Consider the following 22,931-nt stretch of genomic DNA (forward strand, 5'->3'; position numbering starts at 1 on the left):
ATCTTTGGATTCTCTCGGTTAGATTTTTCTGAGAACATTCTAGTCAAGCAACAATCAGTTAAGAAAGGGAAGCCCAATTGCTTCTCTACATAACTTGCATTCCTATAGGTATGTGAAGTAAATCACCCTTGACCTAAATCCCCTCCAATTCTACTGCCATTACTCATCAGTACAGAATCTTGTTTAAATTACTGTGGCAATCCAAAATACTTGTCGTCATCTTATTCCTCAATTTCTTACGACCTCCCTTCTCAGAAACTTTCACTGGCCTTAAACTTCACTAAGCTACAGTTCAAATTATTTAGCTGTGCACTAGGCCCTTCTCATCTGGCTTCCCCCTTGGAAACTGCCTCCAGTTTTATGTTCTACTATTCAGCTACATCATTATCTAAAAACCCTCCTCCTGAGGTGATAGTATTAGGTGAGTCCATACAGAAAAGCAGATAAGAACTTAATGAATGAATATAAAACGTGCACGTACACTCTTTACCACAACAATTTATGAACTTATGCGGCTTGGTTCCTTACTGAACATACCTCTTGGGGTTTTGGTAGATTAAAGTAATCCATTCAAGTAGATCGTGCCTCAAATGTTAGCAACCATTAACCCTACTACAGGCCAAGCCCTAGCGAACCCAAACCAGACAGCAGGAAAAATCAGACCCGACCGCCCTCAAGACTCAAGTGGACAACCCATAGCCAAATTCCAGAAATGCCTCCATGCAAGGGTTCTCTACCCGAATCCATTCCGGGGCCCAGTACCTGAGTCGCCCCCCTCGCTGGGACCCTGAACATCAGGATCGGACTGCGCAGTGGACGGCTGGTTTGGAACCGAGACGACGTCGATCGAGGATTCTGGAAGCTCGGGATCCATAGAGGCGGACATAGCACAAGGGTTTAGGGTGATTGTGGACAAGGGAGACTCAGGGAAGGGTATGAGAGCAGACAGCTGGGGCAGAGAATGGGAATCAGTGCAGGATCCGCGCTAAACGCGGGTCTCGGTGCTCAGAATCTCAAGAAGGTAGCAGAGATTCCGCCGCAATGCGATACCAGCATCCGTCCTCCACCACCCCCGCCTCAGAGCGCATGCGCACCTTTTCGCGCCCCCAACTCCTGAAAGGAGCGCTTGCCACGCCCACCTTACAGCAAACCTTTACCCACAAGCCCCAGGAGCTCGCGCCCCTTCCTTGTGCGCGTGCGCCTATAGAAGTTCCGCCCCCAAATCCCGTGAGCCTCTACGAGACAGTATTTAAGTGTAGCGCGGTGCGTGTTCGGCCTCACATTTTCGTGCTGTGTGGGTAAGTGTGTGATTTTGTTTTGTGCAACTCTGATATCTTCGTTAATCTAACTGGTCTTGGGCCTCCGTTTGTGTTGCACCTACCTGGCTGGTGGGAAGCGGGCCGGAGGTGACCTCCGCTAGGGATTTGTGGTCTCGAAGGGGCGGCGGGATTTAGTGAAGGGCAAAATGGCGTCTGCGGGCGGTGCCGGCGCGCTTCTCCATGATGAGCACCTTTTCACAGACCTGTACTGAGCTCCGTGAGGAAAAGAAACTCTGAGGAGCCGGGCTTTGTGCAGCCGTCCGCAGGCGTATTTCCGGAAAGGGGAGCGTGGCGAAATACCCACCGCTGACCTCATGTTTTCTTTGCAGGGCTCGCGCGCACGTTGAGCGCTAGAGGATGGGGAAGGCCTGCCTGGTCGGGGTAAGTGTTCGTGGTCGTCTTTGTTCTCTGTTGGGCGTCTGGGAGCTTTGAGGTGTGCTACGGGGATGATATCAGTAATCGAACTCTCTCTTTCTGATGGGTTACTGGAGAAACCACGTAAATTCTGAGTAGCACCACATCGCGCCGCAAATAAAGGGTTTTATTTTTACTGAGGCGTTAAGGTGCTAATCTCTGGAGAGAAGTAAATTTAAGAGCAGGTTGCTTTTCGGTTATTTTTAGATGTGGCTAAGCTCCAAAGACCATAAACATGGCAAGGACGATCCCTGTGAAGATCCAGCCTGATGGTCGTGCCCCAGGTGGGTCTTCGTGGTTTAATACATCATGGTTGGGAGGAATGGTGTTCAGATGGGACCTACTCCTACAGACTGCTTTTAACGACCCCTCCATGATGAACATGAAATGACAAGCATATGACTGAACTTAAAAGTGATGTCATCTTAATACTGAGAAGTGGGCCGGGAGCGCACTAAAGTGTTTGGGGGTGCTTTTCTTGGACACTTGTGATGCCTCCTTTTTCTGTCTCTAGCAACTCAATCACCAGTCTGGAGTTGATCTATTTCCTGATGTGAATAAGGTAATTGGTCAAATGTGAGGTTGGGGGTGTCATCTCCAGGAGAGCAGGTCCAGGGCAACGTTGCCAGTTTGTTCATCCTGGAATGAATGTCCTGGGGTAGGAGAGAGCAGCAAGTTGTTAATGAAGGTGAAGCTCTCTGCCCTACAAATCACTGTCAGATGATTTGAATTGATACACTGATCCTCTGTGAGGTACCTTTAATAGCATGTTAGAGTTCTGATGGCAGTTTGCTGCTAGAGAAATTTCATTACACTCTAATAATTTCTAAGTAACCATTTGCATTTGCTCCCCTTTCACAGGTGGTGCTGATGGTGGATTCATCTCTTGCAAGTAAGTTGCTTCTCCCAGAAAGGGAATAACTTACTGCATTTACATAAAAGCCATTGCTGATATCTTGTTTTCTCCTAGATGCCTGTTGTGCAGCTCCGCAGGGTCTTTGACTCCCAAGAAAAGTCAAGTGGTGTGTATTTTGACATTAAATATTCTAGTGAGGAGAGCAAGCAAATTTGTCCTTCCTCTGGGAGAGGATGAGAATTTGTTCCATCAGGAGACATAAAGTGGATGTTTGGAGATAGTATTTGCTTGGTTTGTTTAGTCTTTACATTAACCATAGCTAAAATAATTCATCCTGGTTTTAGATACTCTGCTAATTTGATGGGCTTGTTTTGTTTGTTTTTTTTTTTTTTTAAGATTTATTTGTACATACAGAGCTGGGGTACAGGCCAGAGGTGCAGGGGTGGTGAGAGGACTCATCAGAGACAGAGTAGGGAGCATAACAGGCAGATAGATGAAATACACTGCTCAGGGGAGCAGCGGGCGGGCCAGGAGAGATCTGCCACAACATGTGGTCAGTCACCTCTGGGGCGGCAGGGATCAAACTCATGCGGAGGTGGCTTTAGCTTCTTAGTGCTGTGCTTTAACCCGCCCACCACCAGGGTAGGCCCTGATGGGGTTTTTGTTGTTGTTGTTCAGGAGGACCGTGTTCCTGTCTACTGTTCAGAGACCTGTAGTTACAAGGTTAGTTGATTTATGTCTCTGGCTTACACCAAGTAGGCAGTTTCTGTGATGAATCAAACTAGCTCACTATGATTTACACAATGAAAATACATGAACACCTGAGAAACTGGAGAAAATTGTAAGTTTTGGGAAACTTGTATAGGGAACTTTTCACAGCTAGTTTTCTTTTCTTAGGTACTATTGGCAGTAATCTGCTTGTTTGCTCCAAGGTGAGTCACTTTCCATGTATTTAGTGCACACAGTATATTTTGGTAGAAATATGCCTATTTAGGCATATATATGTGATGACTTACATGGAATCTCGTTCGGCTGATGATTTGCTGTTGAGACTCAAAAATCTGATGTTCTAGGAAGGGTAGCTTATGTGAGAACAACATGTGGCAGATAAAACACCTCTAACTGTCCTGTTTTTGTAGGTCCAACACCTTATTTAGGACCAGGAGTGATTTCAGGTAAGAACACTGCACTGTCTTCTCAATGTTATATAAAATTGGCTAGATGTGTAGCACTTTGGAAAGCCAAGCAGAGATGTTACTGGCTAAACCCAAGCTGTCTTTGACAAGTTTTAACTCACCAGTGATGAGTTCAATACCGCCCCAGTCTGATCACTGTGACTGAAAGGTATTTCTGAGCTGTGAGCTTTTCTTGAATGAAGATAGTGGGAAGTGGTTTTATGGCCAATGTGAAGTTTCCTAGACAAGCTAGTTGTGACTATAGGAGCCTGTGCAAGTGTGCCTTTCCTCCAACAGGGGCCTCTCGGGGCTACTGATTGGCTCCCAATTATTCTTTTGCAGAGAAACTAAAAAGCTGAGTGTCTGCTCAACTCCATACTAAAATTAAGGTGAGCAAAATTCTTGCAAAGTGGGCAGATTTTAAATTTCCCGATGAAGAGACATTCACATGTCTTACTTCCTGTCCTAGCCCCAGAGCCTGTAAAGGTGAACCCACTGGGGCTGGCTGGGGGAAGAGAGGAAACTTTGTTCCAGAAGGAACTGTCTGAGGGAACATCAGTGTTTGTTTCTAAACCTGGGAAAAGAAAAGTAACTTGTAGAAATAGCATTTGTATGTTTTCCTAGGTTTAAAGAAGCAGTGACTAGAATGCCCAGAAGCAGACCTAGTACTGCTGGCAGAAGCTTGTGGCCCCTTGTGAGCACTGCGGAGTACCTGCAGTTTCCATCCAGTGGGAAACCAATTCTCAGAGGACATGAAGTCTTCTGCAGCCCAACTGTTGAAATTGGCACACAATCTTTGCTGAATAAAGTTGCTTTTTTTTTTTAAGTCCTTAGTGTTCTGATTTGGAGAGTGCTTTGCCTAAGCTGCGTTACCAGGAGCAGAGGCACTGCTTTTACATTCTGATTAAGCATTGGACAATGGCTATTCTAGGAGTAGATGCATATTCAGGTTCTTGGGGGCCCTTACCAATACCTCCTGTATGTACCTGGTGCAGGAAGCTGTGCCTATCAGAGTAGGAACTGAGCGATGGGCTGCCAAGACCCCCTGAGGAACTGCTAACTAAGACCTTACTGAGGGAAACTGAGTTGAAACATGAACAGAAGTGGAGTAGCCTGCCCAGTTAAGGGGCTGCAGCATCCCTGGATGGAGCCCCTGCAGCCTTTGGAAAAGATTGGGATTTAAAGGAATTGGGTTTGGGCCCTCCCTGGTGGCACAGCAATTTAAAGCACAGCACTGAGACGCTAAAGCCACTTAAGTATGAGTTTGATCCCCACCCTGGATATGGCCCAAATGGCGCAGCAGACCTTTCCTGGCCTGCCCACTGGTTCCCTCAGTAGTGTGCTTTGTCAGTTGACTTGTGCTGCTGCCACTCTGCTCTGGACAATCACCACCCTTGCACCACTGGCCTGTACCGCACATCTGTATGCATAATAAATCTTAAAAAAAACTGAATATATTTTTTTTTATTGCTCCGTAAGAAATTACAAAAAAACTCTGGCTTAAGACAAACTTGCAGTTCCTGGAGTTCAGAAGTCAGTGTCTCGGTGGGTTAAAAATAAGTGTTAAGTGTTCTCTTGGGCTGCATTCCTCCTCTGGGTTTGTTTGCAGGAGAATGTTTCCCTGTCTTTCACATCTACTAGCTACTGTAATAACTTGTCTGGTCTTTCATACACACACCTGCACCTCACCCCAGTTCTTGGATGCATAAATAAAAGTTAATCTTTAAAAGCAAAAAAATCCTGTCAATGCTGACTGGTACCTAAAAGATTTCAGTTGCCTGCATCGACACCTCGCAGCCTCCATTGTCATCTCAGATCTGGAACTCCCCTTCAGGAGCTTTTGAACAGAATGTTCCACGGTTAGGTTCGAGTTTACACCCGGTCCTGATCTTAATCCAGTCCACAAGGTGGACTGAGGCTGTAAAAGCATATAAATGACCTACACTGGCCGCTGGGTCCTGATTCCGGGAACCTGAACCTCGGAAGTGCCTTTCTCAGGGTTCTGAATGGTGAAAAGAACGGGGCAAAAGGCAAGGGCAAGAAGTAAGTGGAGAGATGGGGTTACAATTTGGGGTTGGGCACTGAAGGGAGCCAGGAGCCAGCCCCAGGATGTGGTCAGAAGGGCCTGCTGACAGGATCAGCACTAGTACCCCACCAGGCAAAGGCATAAATGGGAGCCAGTGTCATCAAGCTAGCAACTGGAATAGGACCCCAAGTCAGTTCTTTGTGCTCCAATAAATGACCCTGAAAGGGGCGTTATCTGTGCCCCAGCTTCAACCAGCTAAGCAAGAGCACCCGTGGCCTCCAGCAAGAACGCATAAAAGCCTACAGGTAGAGTAACACCAAGATCTGAATGAAAAAGAGTGCGGCCTTCACAATCACTGCGAGGAGGTGACAGATCGCGACTCTAAAAGGGGTTATGCAAAATACACAGTGCCAGGCACTGACAGGAGAAAATAACGGCCTGTTCAACATTTCTTTTAAAAAATAGCCATTACAATGAAGAAATAATAATAAAACTTTAATTTAGGAGAAGTATTTCTCCAAAAGTAGCTCAGGCATAAGGCCAAAGTAGTCACCATAACCGTTAAGGCTATGACCATGGTAAGGCTGGCTGGAAGGACGCAGTTACAGTATTGCTTCTCGGCCTTTTGGTTAAGATCAAGTGTAGTATCTGTTCTCATCAGTTTAATATCTCATATGTTCTCATTTGAGAGCAATATATTAAGTGTATTTTTGTGTTTAGAAAGATGAATAAGGGCTTGCGTTTTCTATTCCAAGCATCAACCAGGTATTGCAGTATTTCCAGCAGTGGTGTGCCCCAAACTTATCCTGTGGTAAATAAAAGACTTGTGTATTGCCACTTACATATTCTAACTGGCACCTGTGTAGTTCTTACAATTGGTGCTTATTTCTTCATTGTGAGGAAGGACCAAGCATGGGGATTTTAATGACAATGTCATTAAGTTGTTAGAGGCATTTACACTACGTTAAACCTGTGGTTTATAAGAACATTCCCGCTTACTGGGTTTTCAACAAGTCTGGATTGCTTAGAGTTGTTGGAATGTTGTCTCCAGAAAGTGAGTGGGAAGGTTACCAGCTGATCTGGCTACCTCGTCCTTCACCCTGTTGCATCCAAGAACTTTTTTTTTACTTAGACCCGTTCGTTATGGTTTTGTGTTTCTTTTGCCCACAGTGATTCTGATAATCGATTTCCAAAATTTCTGATATTTTCTGATTTCAGAGAACAAAATTCTTCAGTAAGAACATAGTAAAAGACAGGGGTCGCTGCGACTTCTTGAAAGTCACAGCTTAAAAATCACGGCTTCTTGCAGCTTAATATGGGGAAAACATTGTTAACTTTGCAGATTTTTCACTCTCGGTTTGAGCTAAATTTTACCATCATCCAAGTTAAATGTGAGGAAATAAAAACAACACCCCAGCGCCTCCCTGGTGGCACGAGGGACTAGGTCTCAGCACTGTGAAGCTGTCTGCACCTTGAATTCGGATCCCAGAGCTGACCCACGTGGCTCAACAGACTTCTCCAGGCTCCCCCCTCCCCTCAGCAGAGTATCTCAGTGGATCTGCCTGTTCTGCTTCCCAGTCTCTGGTGAGCCCTCTCACCCTCACAGCCCCCGCACCTCTGACCTGCACCCCAGTTCTTGGATGCATAAATAAATAAATCTTTTAAAAAACCGACACCCCAATCAAAACAGGGCCGTTTCAAGCCCCGGGGTTTTCTCTTCCCCATTTGCTCCCCATCATGCTCGCGCCTGTGGATCTCGTCTCGCACAGAAAATACCAGGAGTCTTGGCGAAAGGGGACGACGGGACCTACGGCGGCGGCGCGACGCGGGCAGAACGCGGCCACTCCAAGGGTGAACCCGCCACCTTGGCCACTCGCCCCCCACCAGCACCAACCCACCTCCGTGCCCGTCAAGCCAAAGGGGCGGAACCAGGCAGCCACTGCTCTTCCGGCCTTTACACCCCGCCCAGAAGGGGGTCGCTCTGCGCCCGCTGGTGACGTCACATCGAGCCGCGCCGGAAGTAGTGGCCGCCAGCTCGGCTCGGCGTTATGGCGGCTGCCGGGGCGCGCTGGAACCACGTGTGGGTCGGCACCGACACTGGCATCCTGAAAGGTGGGTTGCGGGGCGGAGCGTATGGCAATGCGGGAGCCGATGGCCCGCTCGTGACCCCGGCGCGACTGACGCCCGCGTTCCTCAGGGGTGAACCTTCAGCGCAAACAGGCGACGAACTTCACGGCGGCGGGCCAGCCCCGGCGCGAGGAGGCAGTGAGCGCCCTGTGTTGGGGCGCTGGCGGCGAGACTCAGGTGAGCAGCCGCCGCCGCGCCGAGCTGGGGGGCGGGCCAGGAACCTTTCTCAGCGCTATCCCGCCCTCCTCCTCCCGCAGATCCTGGTGGGCTGCGCTGACAGAACAGTGAGGCGCTTCAGTACCGAGGACGGCGGATTCCAGGGTCAGAGGCACTGCCCGGGAGGGGAGGGCACATTTCGAGGCCTCGCCCAGGCGGACGGGTAAGACCCAGCCCCTTGAGAACAATCAGGTTGTAGGGAGAGTGTTGAGCCGCCCTCAGGACGGCGAATTATGGTCATCAGCCCCGGGTGACATGGGCCCAGCTGGGCTGACAGGACCAGTTGTGCCTGCTGTATGCATATAACAAACATTTATTGAGCACCAACAAGTTACCACCTTTGTTGCAAGGGCCACAAGTAAACCTGTATCTACATAGTACCTGCCATCACTGGGTTTGCATCCTCACTCCCTGGGTTGGCCTCCTGGCTCCCTAAACAATATCCAGGTGGAGATAGAGGTAAGGGCAGTCTAAAAAGAGGTTAATGAATGGGCTGATGCCAAGGAGTGGTGTCAGACTACAGGATATTGTTTAGGGAAGACAGATGGGCGTTTGGGCATCACAGCCAATATAAGACAGGCAAGGTAGGTTGGGATTAAATGTAAAGGACTTTGCTTTGAATGCCAAGCAGAGTTTTGTGCCCTTTCCTTTTGTAGGTAGTGGTGGTGGTGGTGAGTTGCTGACTCTCGAGCAATGCTGTGGTCAGGACTGTGAGCCTGTAGGAATGGGGAGGATGGACTGAACATTTGGGAGCCAGTTGCCATAGCCCAGGCAAGGGATAGAACCTGAACCAAGGTGGGAGGGTGGACAGATGTGAGAAGGCATATGGGCCAGAGCGGCATAGATCCTGGGAGCACTTTGCTTGGGCTGCATGGGAGGGATGCTTTGAGGACTCTCATTTGAATCTTAGGAACCAGAACTTAGAATGGGGAACTCGAGAGAAGAAACTGGTGTTTGATTTTGGCCAAAGCCCAAATCCAGACCAGTCCCATTGACTCCTTTCAGAGACACTGATCCTGACCCTTGGTGTCCAACCAAGGAGTCATAAAGACCAGTAGCTGACCCCAGCTGTAGTTGCAGAATAAACAGCACTGGCACTCTGTGATAGAGGGCCATGATTTGATTTCCAGCTTGGGTTCTGCCATGTACAGCTGAGTGTACAAGTCTTTTAACTTCTTACAGCCTCAGTTTTCTGTTATAAAATTAGCAGCCTATTATCTTGTTGAGGAAATTCTATGAATTGACAGGGAAGCTGGAGGCTGCTTGGCCTTTTCGGCCCGGGTTACCCTAGAAATGGGTTGGTGAAATGGAGGCTCGTTTAATATGAATTCAGAGTGGACTGGACACTTACACACTTCAGTTTTAACTTTTTCACCTGAATCTGTCCTCCTTCTACCCATAGCACCCTCATCACATGTGTGGATTCTGGGATTCTCCGAATCTGGCCTGATAATGACAAGCAAGCATCCCCTGACCCGGTGAGGCTCCCCTGCCCTGACTCCGATGCTTGGGAAAGGGGAGATAAGCCAGGGCAGGAGCCAAATGAGGGCTTTGGGGAGGAGGATTGAGGGCTCAGACTGACTCATTCCCATTCTTACCTTCCTTAAGCTCCTGGAACTGAGTGTGGGTCCTGGGGTATGCAGGATGCGCCAAGACCCAGTGCGCCCCAATGTGGTTGCCACAGGTGGAAAGGAGAACGCTTTGAAAGTGTGGGACCTGCAAGGATCTGAGGAGCCTGTGTTCAGGGCCAAGAATGTGAGTGATAGAGCTGGGAAGGGGCATGGACCCAAGGGTCAGGGAGGCCCAGACCACTGACTAGGAATCTGAGACCAGGTGGTCTTCAAGAGATGGTGAGGGAAGCCTGAAAGGGCACAACACACTGAGCCCTCCCCTCTGCCCCAACCCTGTGCCCCATCTACCCACCTTGCTAGGTTCGGAATGACTGGCTCGACCTGCGCGTTCCCATCTGGGACCAGGATATACAGTTCCTCCCTGAATCACAGAAGCTTGTCACCTGCACAGGATACCACCAGGTGAGATGCCCATTCTACCCACACCTTCCCCTAGTCTTTAGCAGCTTCTTAGAGAAAGTCTCCCAGTCCCTTCCCTACTAGTCTTGTACCTCCAAGCCCCGGCAGAGGGAGCTCTTCCCCCACCTTCAGCCTCCTTGCTGAGCTCTCCAACTACACTCCAGGCTGGAGTCTCTTGAACTATAAGTCTTCCTTTTCTTTCCACCTAGAAGAGAGAAGGGAATGTCCCCCCCCCACCCAGTGAGATCACAGGGTATAGAGCAGCAGAGGACACTGGACCAGGTATTGAAGGAACTAGGCTCAACATAGCTTCTCATTCTCTTTGGGGCTCAGGCCTCACATACTCTTCTCTGGCGTCAGCTCCCAGCTTCTACAGGAAGGGCCCACTTGGAGATCTTTACAGCTGTTTGCATTTGAAGTTCAAAGACACAGTCAGCACTGGGCTGCTGGTTCCACCATTTCCTTTACTCAGGCATGTTAAATCTGATCTTGGCCATTTCTCTCTGCTCAACATGCAAGAGCTTCCTCTCCTCCCTGAACTTCCTTCATTTGGAATTCACTCCACTCTGGCAGTTGGGCTGACTTGCTTTTTCATCTTGAGAATGGAGGGTGAGGCAGATGGGATGCTTACACATGCAGCCCAAGTAAGTCTACCACCGCTGACCTGGGGAGCTCTTCCTTCAACCCTCTACATTTCTGCTCCTGTGCAGTTCTCCACCCCCAGCCTCACCACTCAGAAGAAGGTACTTTCAAATGAGAAAATTATCTCTAAGCATGGATCTTAATCGAGAAAGCAGTAGATGGAGGAGGCAGTGAAGATATGAAGCAGCCACAGGGGCCTGTGGGATGAGGACAGTCCTGTGATGCCTCAGTCTCCCCTCCAGGTCCGTGTCTATGATCCAGCCTCCCCACAGCGCCGGCCAGTTCTAGAGACCTCCTACGGAGAGTATCCACTGACAGCCATGACTCTCACTCCTGGGGGCAAGTGAGTGTTTAGGGGCAAGGAGTTAGGCTTGGGAAGGACCCGGAAGGCTCCCCCTGCTGACCCCACCTGCCTCTGATCTCCTTAGTTCTGTGATCGTGGGGAACACTCATGGGCAGCTGGCAGAAATTGACCTTCGGCAAGGTGAGTGGAGCAGGAAGGCAAAGGGAGGGGAGGGCAGGGCACGGTTTCTTCAGAGGCTATGGCACTCAGGTGTCAGATCCCAGGGTTCAAATCTTGGTTTACCTCAAGCAACAGAACTCTGGACAGATCACTTCAATTTCCCATTACTTCATCTGAAAAGTGGAGATATTAAAGGTAGTTCCTCTCAGGGTCTTTTCAGGATTAAGTACTGAGATGTGAAAGTCACTTGAGCAGTAAACACTCAGTAAATGGTTGTTGACTGCTGTTCTTGCGATGTCTCCTCACTTCTCAGGGCGCCTCCTGGGCTGTCTGAAGGGATTGGCAGGCAGTGTCCGAGGGTTGCAATGCCACCCTTCAAAGCCCCTGCTGGCCTCCTGTGGCTTGGACAGAGTCTTGAGGGTACACAGGATCCAGACTCCGCGGGGCTTAGAGCACAAGGTGAGAGCCCGCTACCTCCTGAGCCTCTCTTTGTTCATTTTCTGTTCAAGCATGTGCTGGAGACCTGAAGGCCCTCATCTTTTGCAGGTTTATCTCAAGTCTCAATTGAACTGCCTTCTCCTGTCAGGCAGGGAGAACTGGGAGGTAAGTACAGCTCACTTAGCATCAGCAATCGGTTCTTAGAAACTGACTTTGATCACAGAATGTATAACAAAAGCATGTTCTCCAATAATTTTTTTTTTTTTTTAAAGTTTGGATCACAATTGTTTTCCTCACTGCCATAAGAAAAAGGTTGAAAGGAAATGATGCTATTTGTGGACCCGTAGCTGGGTCTGGGGATGTGGGAGTCAAGGGCATAGATGTGAGGGTTTCCCTAAGAAAAGAAAAAGTCATTAGAACAGACCCAGAGTTGTCTGTTTACCTGCCAACTTACTCCATTCGTCTCAGGGGTGTTACTAGGTACAGCTGTGCCAGGGTTACTGCCAGGGGTGGCATGGGAGCAGTATTTGAATGGTCTCTTGAAACAGATGAAATGGGGTTGTGCTTGGAGGGATCCTTCTTTATCCAGAGTGCTTTCCTGCCTGGCTGTTGTGCCCAGCTCCCATGCATCTCTCCCCCTTACTAGGATGAGCCCCAAGAGCCTCAAGAGCCCAGCAAGTTGCCCCCAGAAGACACAGAAACAGATGAGCTTTGGGCCACCTTGGAGGCAGCTGCTAAAAGGAAGCGCCCTGGTTTGGAGCCCACCCAAGAGGCTCTCCAGACTAGACGGAGAAAGAAGAAGCGCCCTGGGTCCACCAGCCCCTGAAGGGCCTGTGTTCAGTTTGTAAATAAACAGCTCACCACCCACTTGACCCTGAGCCTTCTGAGAGATGGGGAATCGGCCAGGGGCCCTGCCTAGAGTCGGCATGGCGGCATGGCTGACGTCACAAAAGCCGGGGTGAGGGCGGGGCAGCCCGCTCCAGGGGTCAAGGAGTGTGGGGTCGTGCGGGGCCAGCGCAGGGCCATGGGCTGCTGCCAAGACAAAGACTTTCAGACCTCTGATGAGCAGGTCAAGGAGGCTGACTCGGAAGACACAGAGGAAGGTGGGAGGAGACACAAAGGGGGCCCAGGCAAGGGGAGAGGGTGGTCCAGGGGGAGGGGACGGGCACTCAGGGGTTGGGTCTTCGCCTCAGGCTCGGACGAGGCCAAGGAGAAAGAGGGGGAGCATCACAAACACAAGTCGAACGAAAGCCTCCTGATCACCGTGCTGTGGCGGCGGCTCTCCATGTTCAGTCGTCGGGGTTCCTCGCGGTCCAGCAGGCCATCATGCCAAAGTCAAAAGCGGGCGAGTGCAGTTCTGGAGAAAAAGCCGGAGGACATCACGGAGGAGCCAGAGAAGGGGTGACCCCTCCCCTGGTCTCAGCCAGCCCCAGCCTCCAAAGAATAAAATTTCTAACCTGTACCTGCCCAATCTTAAATCTGCTGCCCTCCCAGGTAGCCTGTGCCTCGGGGCGGCGGGCTCTTTAAGGCTCCTCCCTTGAAGCCCGCCGGACCCCTGGGATTCGGCTCTGGCTCCTCAGAGGCGGGGCCTCTGGGACGGTCTACCCAATAGGAGAGCGGAGTCGCTCTGGCATTAGGCGGGGGGCGTGTACCTCGGGTAGCCGGGCTCGAAAAGGCGTGGCACCGCCCCGTCACCGGGGGTGGGGTTACGTGTGGGTGACGTGGCTGCTTCTTAATCTTTGGTCGGGTTTCGGCGGCTACGGCGCCCGGGGAGGAGGAGGTGACCACTTTGGAGATTGTGGCAGCGGCAGGCGGTAAAAAGGAGGTAAGATTCGTTCTAAAGGGGTTTGGTCGCCGTTGGTGCTCCGGGCAGCGATTCCGTGGGGAAGGCGACGGGCGGTGGGGAAGGGAACCCGGGACGAGCGGGCAAGTCCTGACGGCCCGGCTCGGAGTGAGCGAATACCGCACCGTCCAATCAAAAATGCTCATGTGGAGAACGACGCCGGCATTAGCTAATCAGTGTTTGTAGTCCCTTAGTGGGCGGGACTTGGACAGGGGTGGGACTTCCTGTTTCAAATAAACACCTAGAATTCCCCCCTCCGCCCACCGAAGTGTGTTCACCTCGGAGGTCCGTCGCCGTTTTTTTCTGAGGAGCCGAAGGAGCAGATGGGGACTAGCGGGTCCAGTTAGGCCCTGGGGCAGTTTCACAGGCCGGCGTGGATTTCCTGGACCACGGGACCTGGCTCCGGCCCTGCCTCTGCTCCAGGACCCCCGGCCCGCACTCCGGCCGCCAAAGCCAAGTTGGAACAAGAGTCTGAGGAGGGGGACGGCTGGGGCCCGAGGCTGACTGGGCCCTTCCCGCTGCGTTCCCGCCCCAGGATTTGCGGGTGGCTTTGAGCGCCAAAGTCCGTGCCAAGTGCAGTCGGGGCCCGAAGATTTGTTGGGGGGGGGGCGGTGTGTGCGAGTGGAATTTGTGGGGACGGAAGCTGCCTGGGAAATGACACTCTTCCCTCCACCACAGTCCGAGGTTATGCGTCTCAATGATCCCGCGGAAACGCTACGGGTCTAAGAACACGGATCAGGGTGTCTACCTGGGTCTCTCAAAGACACAGGTCCTGTCCCCTGCAACTGCTGGCAGTAGCAGCAGCGACATCTCCCCTCAGCCCCCCCCAGTGACCCTGGCCCCTCCCCCTCCCGACACCATGTCTTGCCGGGATCGGACTCAGGAGTTCCTGTCTGCCTGCAAGTCCCTGCAGAGCCGTCAGGTAAGGACTGGAGCCAGCCTTGCTCGGATGGAGGGGGAGGGGAAGGCTGTGCTCCAACACTGTTGGAAAAATTCTTGGGGGTAGCTAGGGGAGAACCCCTCTGACTTGGAGAGGGCAGGGTGAAGTGGGAGCTTTGCTCTCTAGAAGCAAGGTTCTGTCTAGATATGTGTAAGGAATGTCTAAGGGTGACTTGACTGTTCTGGAAGGAATACCACAGGGTAGCAGTGAGTACACCATATTGGGTCTGGATAAGTAACAGGTTCTAGAAAGAGCCTTTAGCTGAGATCTGCCCCTTAAATTCTCCTGGCGTGTATCTAGGTCAACTTTGTTTTGTGACTCTGAGGTTATTAATCTAGGTGGTCCCAGTTTTCAATTGCCTTAAGATAAATTTGCTAAGTGATTTCTATTAAAACTACTTTGGAGTACTTTTTTAAAAATCAGATTCTTGGTCTCCTACCCTCTTGCTGTCTACTTCTCACACGTCCCCCTTGGTAGTTATATTTTTAATCGTTGTAACTACTCAGCTTTTGTTAGCAACTGTCTGGCGGAGGATGCCACAGTACTAGTGCTTAGTGGACATCTCAGTGACGATGAAGCCGAAATGGGGAGAGGGAACTGAAATTTCATCTCTCTTGATGTTGTTTTTCAGAATGGAATTCAGACAAACAAGCCAGCTCTGCGTGCTGTCAGGCAGCGCAGTGAATTCACCCTTATGGCCAAGTGAGTTGAGAGGAATTGGGGAGTGTGGGCAGGAGCTAGTATGGTGTCTGGGGAGAAGTGGGCTTGCCTATGGTGGCCTGGGCTGGGAAGTCTGGGGTCCATAGCACCAGAACTAGTATGGACATAGGCCAACTCCTGCCCTTTCCCACAGTGTTCTCCTTATGCTCATTTACAGGCGCATTGGGAAAGACCTCAGCAACACATTTGCCAAGCTGGAGAAGCTGACAATCTGTGAGTGTCCTTGGGGCACTTCCAGAGAAGTCTGAGGAACCGTGTTGCCTACGTCTTATCTTTGACCTCACCTCTCCTGGCTTCTTGTTTGTCTCTGCAGTGGCAAAACGCAAGTCCCTCTTTGATGATAAAGCAGTGGAAATTGAGGAGTTAACTTACATCATCAAACAGGTGAGCTGCAATCTGTGGAGCATGTGGCAGCCCAGTAAGATCACTTATATTACTTTGTGGCCATGGAGCCCAGAGCAAGTGCTAGAGCCAGTTCCAAACATCCTTTCACTGCACTCAGTTAGTAAACACTGATCAGCTGCCATGTAGAAAGTACTGTGCGCCCGGCACTCGCCTTGCAAACATGTGAGATGCCTGTCTTCAAGGGTTCATCACCTAGAAAGGGTACCCAGTCCTTCCAAAGTGTAGGAGGCAAGTGGTACAGAAATTATCTTAACCAAAAGATGTCTGAGATCATCCGGGGACACAGGGAAGACTATTATAGGGGGGTAAAAATCTGAGCTGGCTTCAAGGCTTGTTTAGAAGCTGTGTAAGAACATTCCAGACAGAGAATGTGGTATGCTCAGAGGCATGACCTGTGAAAGGGAAAGTTGAAGTCTTGCTCACGTGTTCAGGAGGTTCACCCTAATATGCTATTGATTCTTTAGTCCCCCAAACGCTCATCTCCCTTAAGGTAATTGCTCTAGTTTTTTTTCAATAGCACTTGATACTCTTCTCATTCACTATAGCATACTTCTTGTGTTTATTGTTGTCTCTTCCACCTGTTTTTTGTTTCTTCCACCTGTCTTATTCCCCTCACAAGAAAAAGGACAAAACACTGCAAGCCATAGGAATAGCAACTTTTTCTCTCTGCTTATTCACAGATATGTCCCCAGTGTCCATAACAGCATTTGATGCAAAATAAATGTGGCCCCTGCTTTTGGGAACCTCCTTTCTGGTTGAGTGAACTGGGCACCATACAAGTAAACAGAAAATGCATCAGATAATAGTAACACCTACCAAGGAATTAAGTGTGGGGGGTGAGTTATTCAGAATAGGAGCCTAGAGGTCCTCCCTGGTGGCGCAGAGGGTTAAGGTGCAGCACTGCAAGCTGGCAGTAGCTGCTTCATTGTGAGTTCAAGCTCCAGCCCCAGAGGTGATCCACATGGCACAGCAGCCCTCTCCTGACTCACCTGTCACTCCCCTAAGCAGTGTACTTCATTGATCTCCCTGTTCTGCTCCCTATTCTGTCACTGGTGAATCCTCTCACTGCCCCTCCACCTCTGACCTGTACACCAGTTCTGTATATATAAGTAAACAAATCTTTAAAAAAAAAAAAAAAAGGAGTTCTGTATATATGGAAATAATCTCATGGGTGATCTTGAAAAACCATGGTGCTCTTGACTCTTCCCTTCTCCCAAGTATTGCACAGATGCTTTGTCAGCACCTCTAGCCTTTTAGGTTCAAGACTATGTGTATGGCCTCACAGGGTAGACTAGGGCAGTAAGGTAGAAGGGTGAGTGGGTCATCTGTAAATAGATAAGATCACATTTTCCCTCTTCCTAACTCTTCTCTGCAGAGACTTCTGGTCCAAACTCCAGGACTCAGGAAGTCCCAGCAGGCTCTTGGTTTTGACAGTCTGAGACACCTCACCCCTGCTAGTAACTTTCATCTTGACCAAGGTGTCCATGTGGGACAGGTGCTGGGTGAGGACTCCTCAGCTGACATGCTCTTCTGTTGACTCTTTCACCAGGACATTAATAGCCTCAATAAACAAATCGCCCAGCTTCAGGATTTCGTGAGAGCGAAGGGCAGCCAGAGTGGCCGGCACCTGCAAACCCACTCCAACACTATTGTGGTCTCCCTGCAGGTGAGCCCTGAGAGGTAGGGGAGCAGAGGGAAGAAGGTAGTGTCTTCTTTGTCTGACATGCTGTCCTTTTCTTCTAGTCAAAACTGGCCTCCATGTCCAATGATTTCAAATCAGTTTTAGAAGTGAGGACAGAGGTGAGAAAACTATATGGGAGGGGTAGGAGTCAGGGGGAAAGGACCCAAAGAGGGAAATTGGCAAGGGATAAGTGAAAAGAAAAGGGAACAGAGTATGGGCGGACGGGGGATTTCTGTGCATGATTCCTCCAGAAGCCTCACAACCTTTATGTGTCTTCCCCAGAACCTGAAGCAGCAGAGAAACCGGCGGGAACAATTCTCTCGGGCGCCCGTGTCAGCCCTGCCCCTTGCTCCCAACCACCTGGGTAAGTCCCAGGCAATACGGGAAGGCCTGAGGGGCACAAGTTAGTTTTTCTGGTTGTGACAGCATCCACTAAAGGTGGGGGTCAGATAGAAGAGTGGAGGGGCAAGGAAATTGTTAGGCTTAATCTCTCAGAGGTCAAGCTGCTTGCTGGGATTCATGACCACATCTAGTTTCCCACATTCTCACTGTTGGGGGTGATTCAGTCAGGTTCAGAAAAATGACAGTTTCTGGTACTTTGATACACTTATTTACTTGATTCCCACTCATTTAATTTTCACCACCGCTCTTTGAGAAAGCAACTATCATTGTCCCCATTTTACAGGTGAGGAAACTGAACCTCAGAGAGGTTAAATGACTTGTCCGGGGTCACAAGGCTAGTAAGTGCCAGAGCTGGGATTCAAATCAGAGTATGTGGGTTTAGAACCTACTTTTAACCATTGAGCTATGCCATGTCTTCTTCCCCCAGGAGGTGGCGCAGTGGTTTTGGGGGCAGAGTCTCGTTCCTCTGGGGACGTGGCCATCGATATGATGGACTCGCGGACCAGCCAGCAGCTGCAGCTCATTGATGAGCAGGTACCTAAGCCCACAGCGAGGGAGGAGTTGCGCTGCTGGGGTTTGTGAGCAGGAGCGTGCCGTGGGCAGGTTGGGAGGGTCCTTCCCAGGACCTACCCTGAAGAAGCTCACAGTGCTCTCTTTCCTGAAGGATTCCTACATCCAGAGCCGGGCAGATACCATGCAGAACATTGAGTCTACGATTGTCGAGCTGGGCTCCATCTTTCAGCAGTTGGCACACATGGTTAAGGAACAGGAAGAGACCATTCAGAGGTAAAGATCTTTCTCACCCCCACTCCAAACAGAGGCACTTTGTTTTTTTGGTTTTTTTGTCTTTTTTAAGATTTATTTATTTATTTATGCATACAGAACTGGAGTACAGGCCAGACGTGTAGGGGCAGTGAGAGGCTTCACCAGAGACAGAGCAGGGAGCAGAATAGGCACATTGACAAGGGCAGGAGCGGGCAGGTCAGGAGAGGTCTGCTGCGCCATTTGGATCACCTTTAGGGCTGGGAATCGAATTCACACTGAAACAGCTGTGGCTAGCTTGCAGTGCTGTGTCCTAACCTGTTGTGACACCAGGGAGGGCCCAGAGTCACTTTCTTCTCTTGTGGGCTGACATCCTAAAGGTCCCCAGAGACAGCTCAGTGCCCTTTGGAAGAAAAGAGTAAATCCTGTCCACCCACAGGGCTCAGTTCACTTGCCTCTGTCCATCTAGCAAGGGTTTACTGAGCACAGGTTCTACGTCGGGCCCTGTTCCAGGTGCTAGAACAGTCAGGTCTCTATTTTGTGATACCTGCTTTTGTGGTGTGTGTATAAATTTGATAGGGTGGGTGAAGGCAGCCATTAAAAATAGTTGAGGTCTCCCTGGTGGTGCAACAGGTTAGGATGCAGCACTGCAAGCTAGCCATGGCCACTCCAGTGCAAGTTCGATCCCTGGCCCTGGAGGTGACCCACATGGCACAGCAGACCTCTCCTCTCTCTCCCACTGCTCCCCTCTGCAGTGGACTTCGTCGATCTGCCTGCTCTGCTCCCTACACTGTCTCTGGTGAAGCCTCTCACTGCCCCTGCATCTCTGGCCTGTGCCCCAGTTCTCTATGCATAAATAAATTAAACTTTTTAAAAATACAAATAATTGACAAGATTTAGGTAATAAAGGCTCTAGGGAGAAATAAGGCAGGGTGATGCGTTAAGAAAGCAACTGAGTAGGTATATCAGGTATATTGGATAGCAGAGAAACTGCTCAGGAGAAAAGAAATTTAACAGAGGCCTGAATAGTGAGGAGGGTTAAGCCATGCCAGCAGAGAGAGCATATTCTAGGCAATGTGAACTCAGGCCTTAGGATGGCATGATCTTGCTGAAGTCGGGAAGTAAGGCCAGTGTGGCTGAAAGTACTGAAAGGAGAGGTGCCGTGTGAGACGAGGGAGGTGGCCAAGTCCACTGCAGAAAGACCTCTGCTCCCTTGGAGCCGCCCGCTCCTGGGGGAGGCGTTTCATCTCTTTGTCTTTGACACATAGCACTTGATCAGTTAGGCGCTGCTGTGGAAGGAGAGACAAAGATCCCTGTCTTTGCAGGGTGTCCATCCTAGGAGAGGAGGTAGATAGTTAAAATATATATCACAGGTAAATGGTGTGGTTTGTATTTTTGCTCGGTGACGAGCACTTGTCCATGAGAGAAGAGTGGGATAAACTAGTTGAGAGGGAGGGCTAGATTTGGAAGGGCAAGTTGTAACCTTAAATGATGACGGTAGACCCTAATACCATGACATCTGACCACGATCTGGGGGAGGGTAGGGGAGTTACCATGTAGGTAACCTGGGGAAGTGTGCCAGGCAGAGGGAAGCAGCAGCATAAATGCTTTTATCATAAGAACTACCTGATGAGTTAGAACAGCAGAGAGGCAAGCATACTGGTGACTAGTGGAGAAGAGCATCATGCAGGTGAGGACCACAGGGAGACAAGGAAGCATGGCGTGAAGCTTGGGCTGTTAGGCTGAGTGAGGGAGGAGAAACTTGAAGGGTTTGCATGAATGGAGACACTACCTCACTTCTGTTTTCAAAGGACCATTGCTGTTCTCTGGCCTCGCTTAGCAGCAGGGGTACCGGACAGACCTCAGCAGTAATCAAGGCTGGAAGTGACGGTAGCTAGGACAAGGTGGGAGCGGTGGTGGGGGGTGGTAGTTGGAGTCTGGATGTACTTTGAAGGGCTGATGAACAAGATCATTTACTTAGGGAACTTAAGGGTGTGAGGGGGAGAGGGGCTTATAGCAACTAGGCTTTTGCTAGGGGATCATGGCCTTCACATGAAATAAGGTTGGTCAGTTGGGATGAAGTCAGGGAGAAAATGAGTTAGATCTTGGACATGCCCAACTAGAGGTAGACAATTGTCGGGCATCTGCTTGGAAATAAATGCAAATGATATGCCATTTGGGATTCAGGTCTGGGCCAGAGATAAAAGTCACTGCAGAACTGGACTTTGAAATGGGGTGTAGGAGTGTGTGTAAAGAGGAGGAGGATCAAACGCTGAGCCCTGGCGCTGTTTGTGAACTGAGCTTCAGTGACGAGAGGAGCCTGAAAGAATCTCGAGTGAGGATGAGGAATGAGGTAGACCGTCCTAGCCAGGAGAGGGGCAGGCCTCAGGGACAGAGGGATCCACTGTGACAGGCGCTGCTTTATGAGGTTGGGTTTAGGCCTACCCATTTTTTTTTTTTTTTTTTCAGATTTATTTTACTCATTTATACAAGAGTTGGAGTATAGGCCAGGCCAGAGGTGTGGAGATGAGGGGATTCACCAGAGGCAGAGTGGGGAGTAGAACAGGTGGATTGACTGAAACACACTGCTGAGGGCAGTCTTGGGGAGACGAGAGATCTGCTGTACCCTGTGGGTCAGCTCCCTGGCCACAGATTGAACTAGAGCTGCAGTGGCTACCGATAGCTTCATAAGGCTGAGACTTACACCCTTATGCCACCAGGGAGGCCAGCCATTTTTGATGTTTGTCTGAATCAGCTTATCTCACTGGACATACTTTTCTGTAAAGAAGAGCTTTAACTGCATGATGATAAAATTCTTCACTACCAGGCTGGAGAAAATCTTCATTATTTTGCAATATTTTCATAGTAAATAGTCCGTGAGGCAGGTGCCATCAGTAATTACCAAAGAATTTTTGTATTTTTAATTCTTTTTTTTTTTTTTTAAGATTTATTTATGCACACAGAACTGGGGTACAAGCCAGAGGTGCAGGGCCGGTAAGAGGATTCATCAGAGATAGTGTGGGGAGTAGAACAGGCATGTTATCGAAGTACACTGCTGAGGAGAGCAGTGGGAGGGCGAGGAAAGGTCCACCATGCCATGTGGATCACCTCCCTGCCAGGGATCAAATGCACTGAGCATCTGCAGCCATCTTGCAGTCCTGCCTCCTAACCCACTGCGCCACCAGAGAGCACCAGGGTTCTGTATTTCTAATTCTTCCTCACTTTGAGCATCATGGGGAGGAGGTTAAGATTTTTTATTTTTGGTTAGTTTTTTAAAACAAAACATGGGAGAAAAAATATGTTTGCTTGCCAACAGAAATAGTTAAGCAAGAAGTAAAAATTAGTAATAGGAGCAAGGAAGGTGAATTCTTAAAAGTTATGTTTTTGAGAAGGTGAGAGGAAATAGGAGGGCTTGGCTTTAAAAGGAGCTTATGGCCCTCCCTGGTGGCGCAGTGGGTTAAAGCACAGCACTACATACAGTGCTAAGAAGCTAAGCCACTTCCGCATGAGTTCAATCCCCGCCTGCCCCGGAGGTGATCCACTTGGCGCGGCAGACCTCTCCTGACCTGCCCGCCGCTCCCCTCAGCAATGTACTTTGATGATCTGCCTGTTCTGCTCCCCGCTCTGTCTCTGGTGAAGCCTCTCACCGCCCCTGCACCTCTGTCCTATACCCCAATTCTGTATGCACAGATAAATAAATCTTTAAAAATAAAAAAGAGCTGGTAACAGGAAAGCAGATTATGTTGTACAGTTGCCAAGGTGACTAAAACAGCTATATTTACAGTACCTTATACAAGGCTAGTGCGCAGTGGCTAATACTGAATACACAAACATCCTTTAAACAGTGGGTTCAGAATGTAGAGATTCATCACAACCCCCTGTGGCGCTTATAAGAAATGATTCCTAGAGGTCCACTCACCAACACTTGTGAAGTCAGAATCTCCTGTGTGTGGGGCCAGAACCTATTTTCTTTACCTTGCCCGATCGTCAGTCCTTCAGTGTAGTAAAAACAAAGAACATTAGTGGAGAGAACAGGGAGAGGAGGCAGGAGGTCTGAGGGATCTACAGGCCCACACCTTCCTGCCCACATGCGCATCTGCTTATGGGCGGTGTCCTGTCCCGCTTCATCTCTCTTTCTTATAGCACCTCGTGGGGTGCTTTCATCCCAGGGGGTTGATCATGTGAAAATTCACGTAACTCATGGGACAGGTAGTTGACACTTGATTCCTGATGGGACACTCCGAAAGAGACAGCTGGGCTAGAGAAAAGAGCTCAGGAGTCACACACAGTCTACTTGAGAAACTGGGGGCCAGAACACCTGAGAAACAGGACATGCATGCAGCCAGACTGTTCTGCTTCCCACTCTGTCGCAGGTGAATCTTCTTACACAACCCCCTCACTCCCAACAAACACACACACACACCTCTGGCTTGTACCTCACTTTTTGAATGCATAAATAAGTTTTTTTTTTT

The 22,931-nt window shown here is 49.7% G+C and overlaps 3 protein-coding genes and 1 long non-coding RNA gene across 4 annotated transcripts in view; 3 read left to right on the forward strand and 1 right to left on the reverse strand.

Annotated features, from left to right (window-relative positions):
* The window catches only part of SLC3A2 (solute carrier family 3 (amino acid transporter heavy chain), member 2), a 12,803-nt gene extending 11,716 nt beyond the window's left edge, over nucleotides 1–1,087 (reverse strand). Inside the window, exon 1 of the mRNA XM_004683374.2 lies at nucleotides 763–1,087. Coding sequence (XP_004683431.2) covers nucleotides 763–886 — 124 coding nt within the window. The 5' untranslated portion in view covers nucleotides 887–1,087. The remainder of the gene's footprint in view (nucleotides 1–762) is intronic.
* Nucleotides 1,088–1,320: 233 nt separating this feature from the next.
* On the forward strand, nucleotides 1,321–4,585 carry LOC105853631. Its single transcript, XR_001145454.1, has 10 exons — nucleotides 1,321–1,700; nucleotides 1,941–2,017; nucleotides 2,248–2,295; nucleotides 2,595–2,625; nucleotides 2,704–2,755; nucleotides 3,268–3,312; nucleotides 3,487–3,521; nucleotides 3,729–3,764; nucleotides 4,107–4,153; nucleotides 4,389–4,585. It is a non-coding gene; the product is annotated as an uncharacterized LOC105853631 (long non-coding RNA).
* A 3,236-nt stretch (nucleotides 4,586–7,821) lies between these two features.
* On the forward strand, nucleotides 7,822–12,578 carry WDR74 (WD repeat domain 74). The gene is made up of 11 exons (XM_004682700.2): nucleotides 7,822–7,902; nucleotides 7,988–8,094; nucleotides 8,175–8,296; nucleotides 9,536–9,611; nucleotides 9,742–9,888; nucleotides 10,065–10,166; nucleotides 11,048–11,148; nucleotides 11,234–11,289; nucleotides 11,582–11,727; nucleotides 11,815–11,871; nucleotides 12,353–12,578. Exons 1-11 carry the CDS (start codon nucleotides 7,839–7,841, stop codon nucleotides 12,530–12,532), a joined length of 1,158 nt encoding a protein of 385 aa, XP_004682757.1. The 5' UTR covers nucleotides 7,822–7,838; the 3' UTR covers nucleotides 12,533–12,578.
* Nucleotides 12,579–13,399: 821 nt separating this feature from the next.
* STX5 (syntaxin 5) overlaps nucleotides 13,400–22,931 on the forward strand; it is a 12,853-nt gene continuing 3,321 nt past the window's right edge. Inside the window, exons 1-10 of the mRNA XM_004682702.2 lie at nucleotides 13,400–13,531; nucleotides 14,228–14,471; nucleotides 15,121–15,191; nucleotides 15,367–15,422; nucleotides 15,523–15,593; nucleotides 17,164–17,280; nucleotides 17,358–17,414; nucleotides 17,578–17,659; nucleotides 18,125–18,231; nucleotides 18,362–18,483. Coding sequence (XP_004682759.1) covers nucleotides 14,247–14,471; nucleotides 15,121–15,191; nucleotides 15,367–15,422; nucleotides 15,523–15,593; nucleotides 17,164–17,280; nucleotides 17,358–17,414; nucleotides 17,578–17,659; nucleotides 18,125–18,231; nucleotides 18,362–18,483 — 908 coding nt within the window. The 5' untranslated portion in view covers nucleotides 13,400–13,531; nucleotides 14,228–14,246. The remainder of the gene's footprint in view (nucleotides 13,532–14,227; nucleotides 14,472–15,120; nucleotides 15,192–15,366; nucleotides 15,423–15,522; nucleotides 15,594–17,163; nucleotides 17,281–17,357; nucleotides 17,415–17,577; nucleotides 17,660–18,124; nucleotides 18,232–18,361; nucleotides 18,484–22,931) is intronic.

Source organism: Condylura cristata, unplaced genomic scaffold, assembly GCF_000260355.1.
Source record: "Condylura cristata isolate star-nosed mole 26May11 unplaced genomic scaffold, ConCri1.0 scaffold00015, whole genome shotgun sequence".
NCBI lineage: Eukaryota > Metazoa > Chordata > Mammalia > Eulipotyphla > Talpidae > Condylura > Condylura cristata.

Bases quoted from the DNA above. Each gene is read 5' to 3' on its own strand.
- WDR74 (XM_004682700.2), top strand. From the start codon at position 7,839: ATGGCGGCTGCCGGGGCGCGCTGGAACCACGTGTGGGTCGGCACCGAC. The intron at 8,095-8,174 runs GTGAGCAGCCGC...CTCCTCCCGCAG, and splicing joins GCGCTGGCGGCGAGACTCAG to ATCCTGGTGGGCTGCGCTGA. The intron at 11,872-12,352 runs GTAAGTACAGCT...CCCCCTTACTAG, and splicing joins CAGGCAGGGAGAACTGGGAG to GATGAGCCCCAAGAGCCTCA.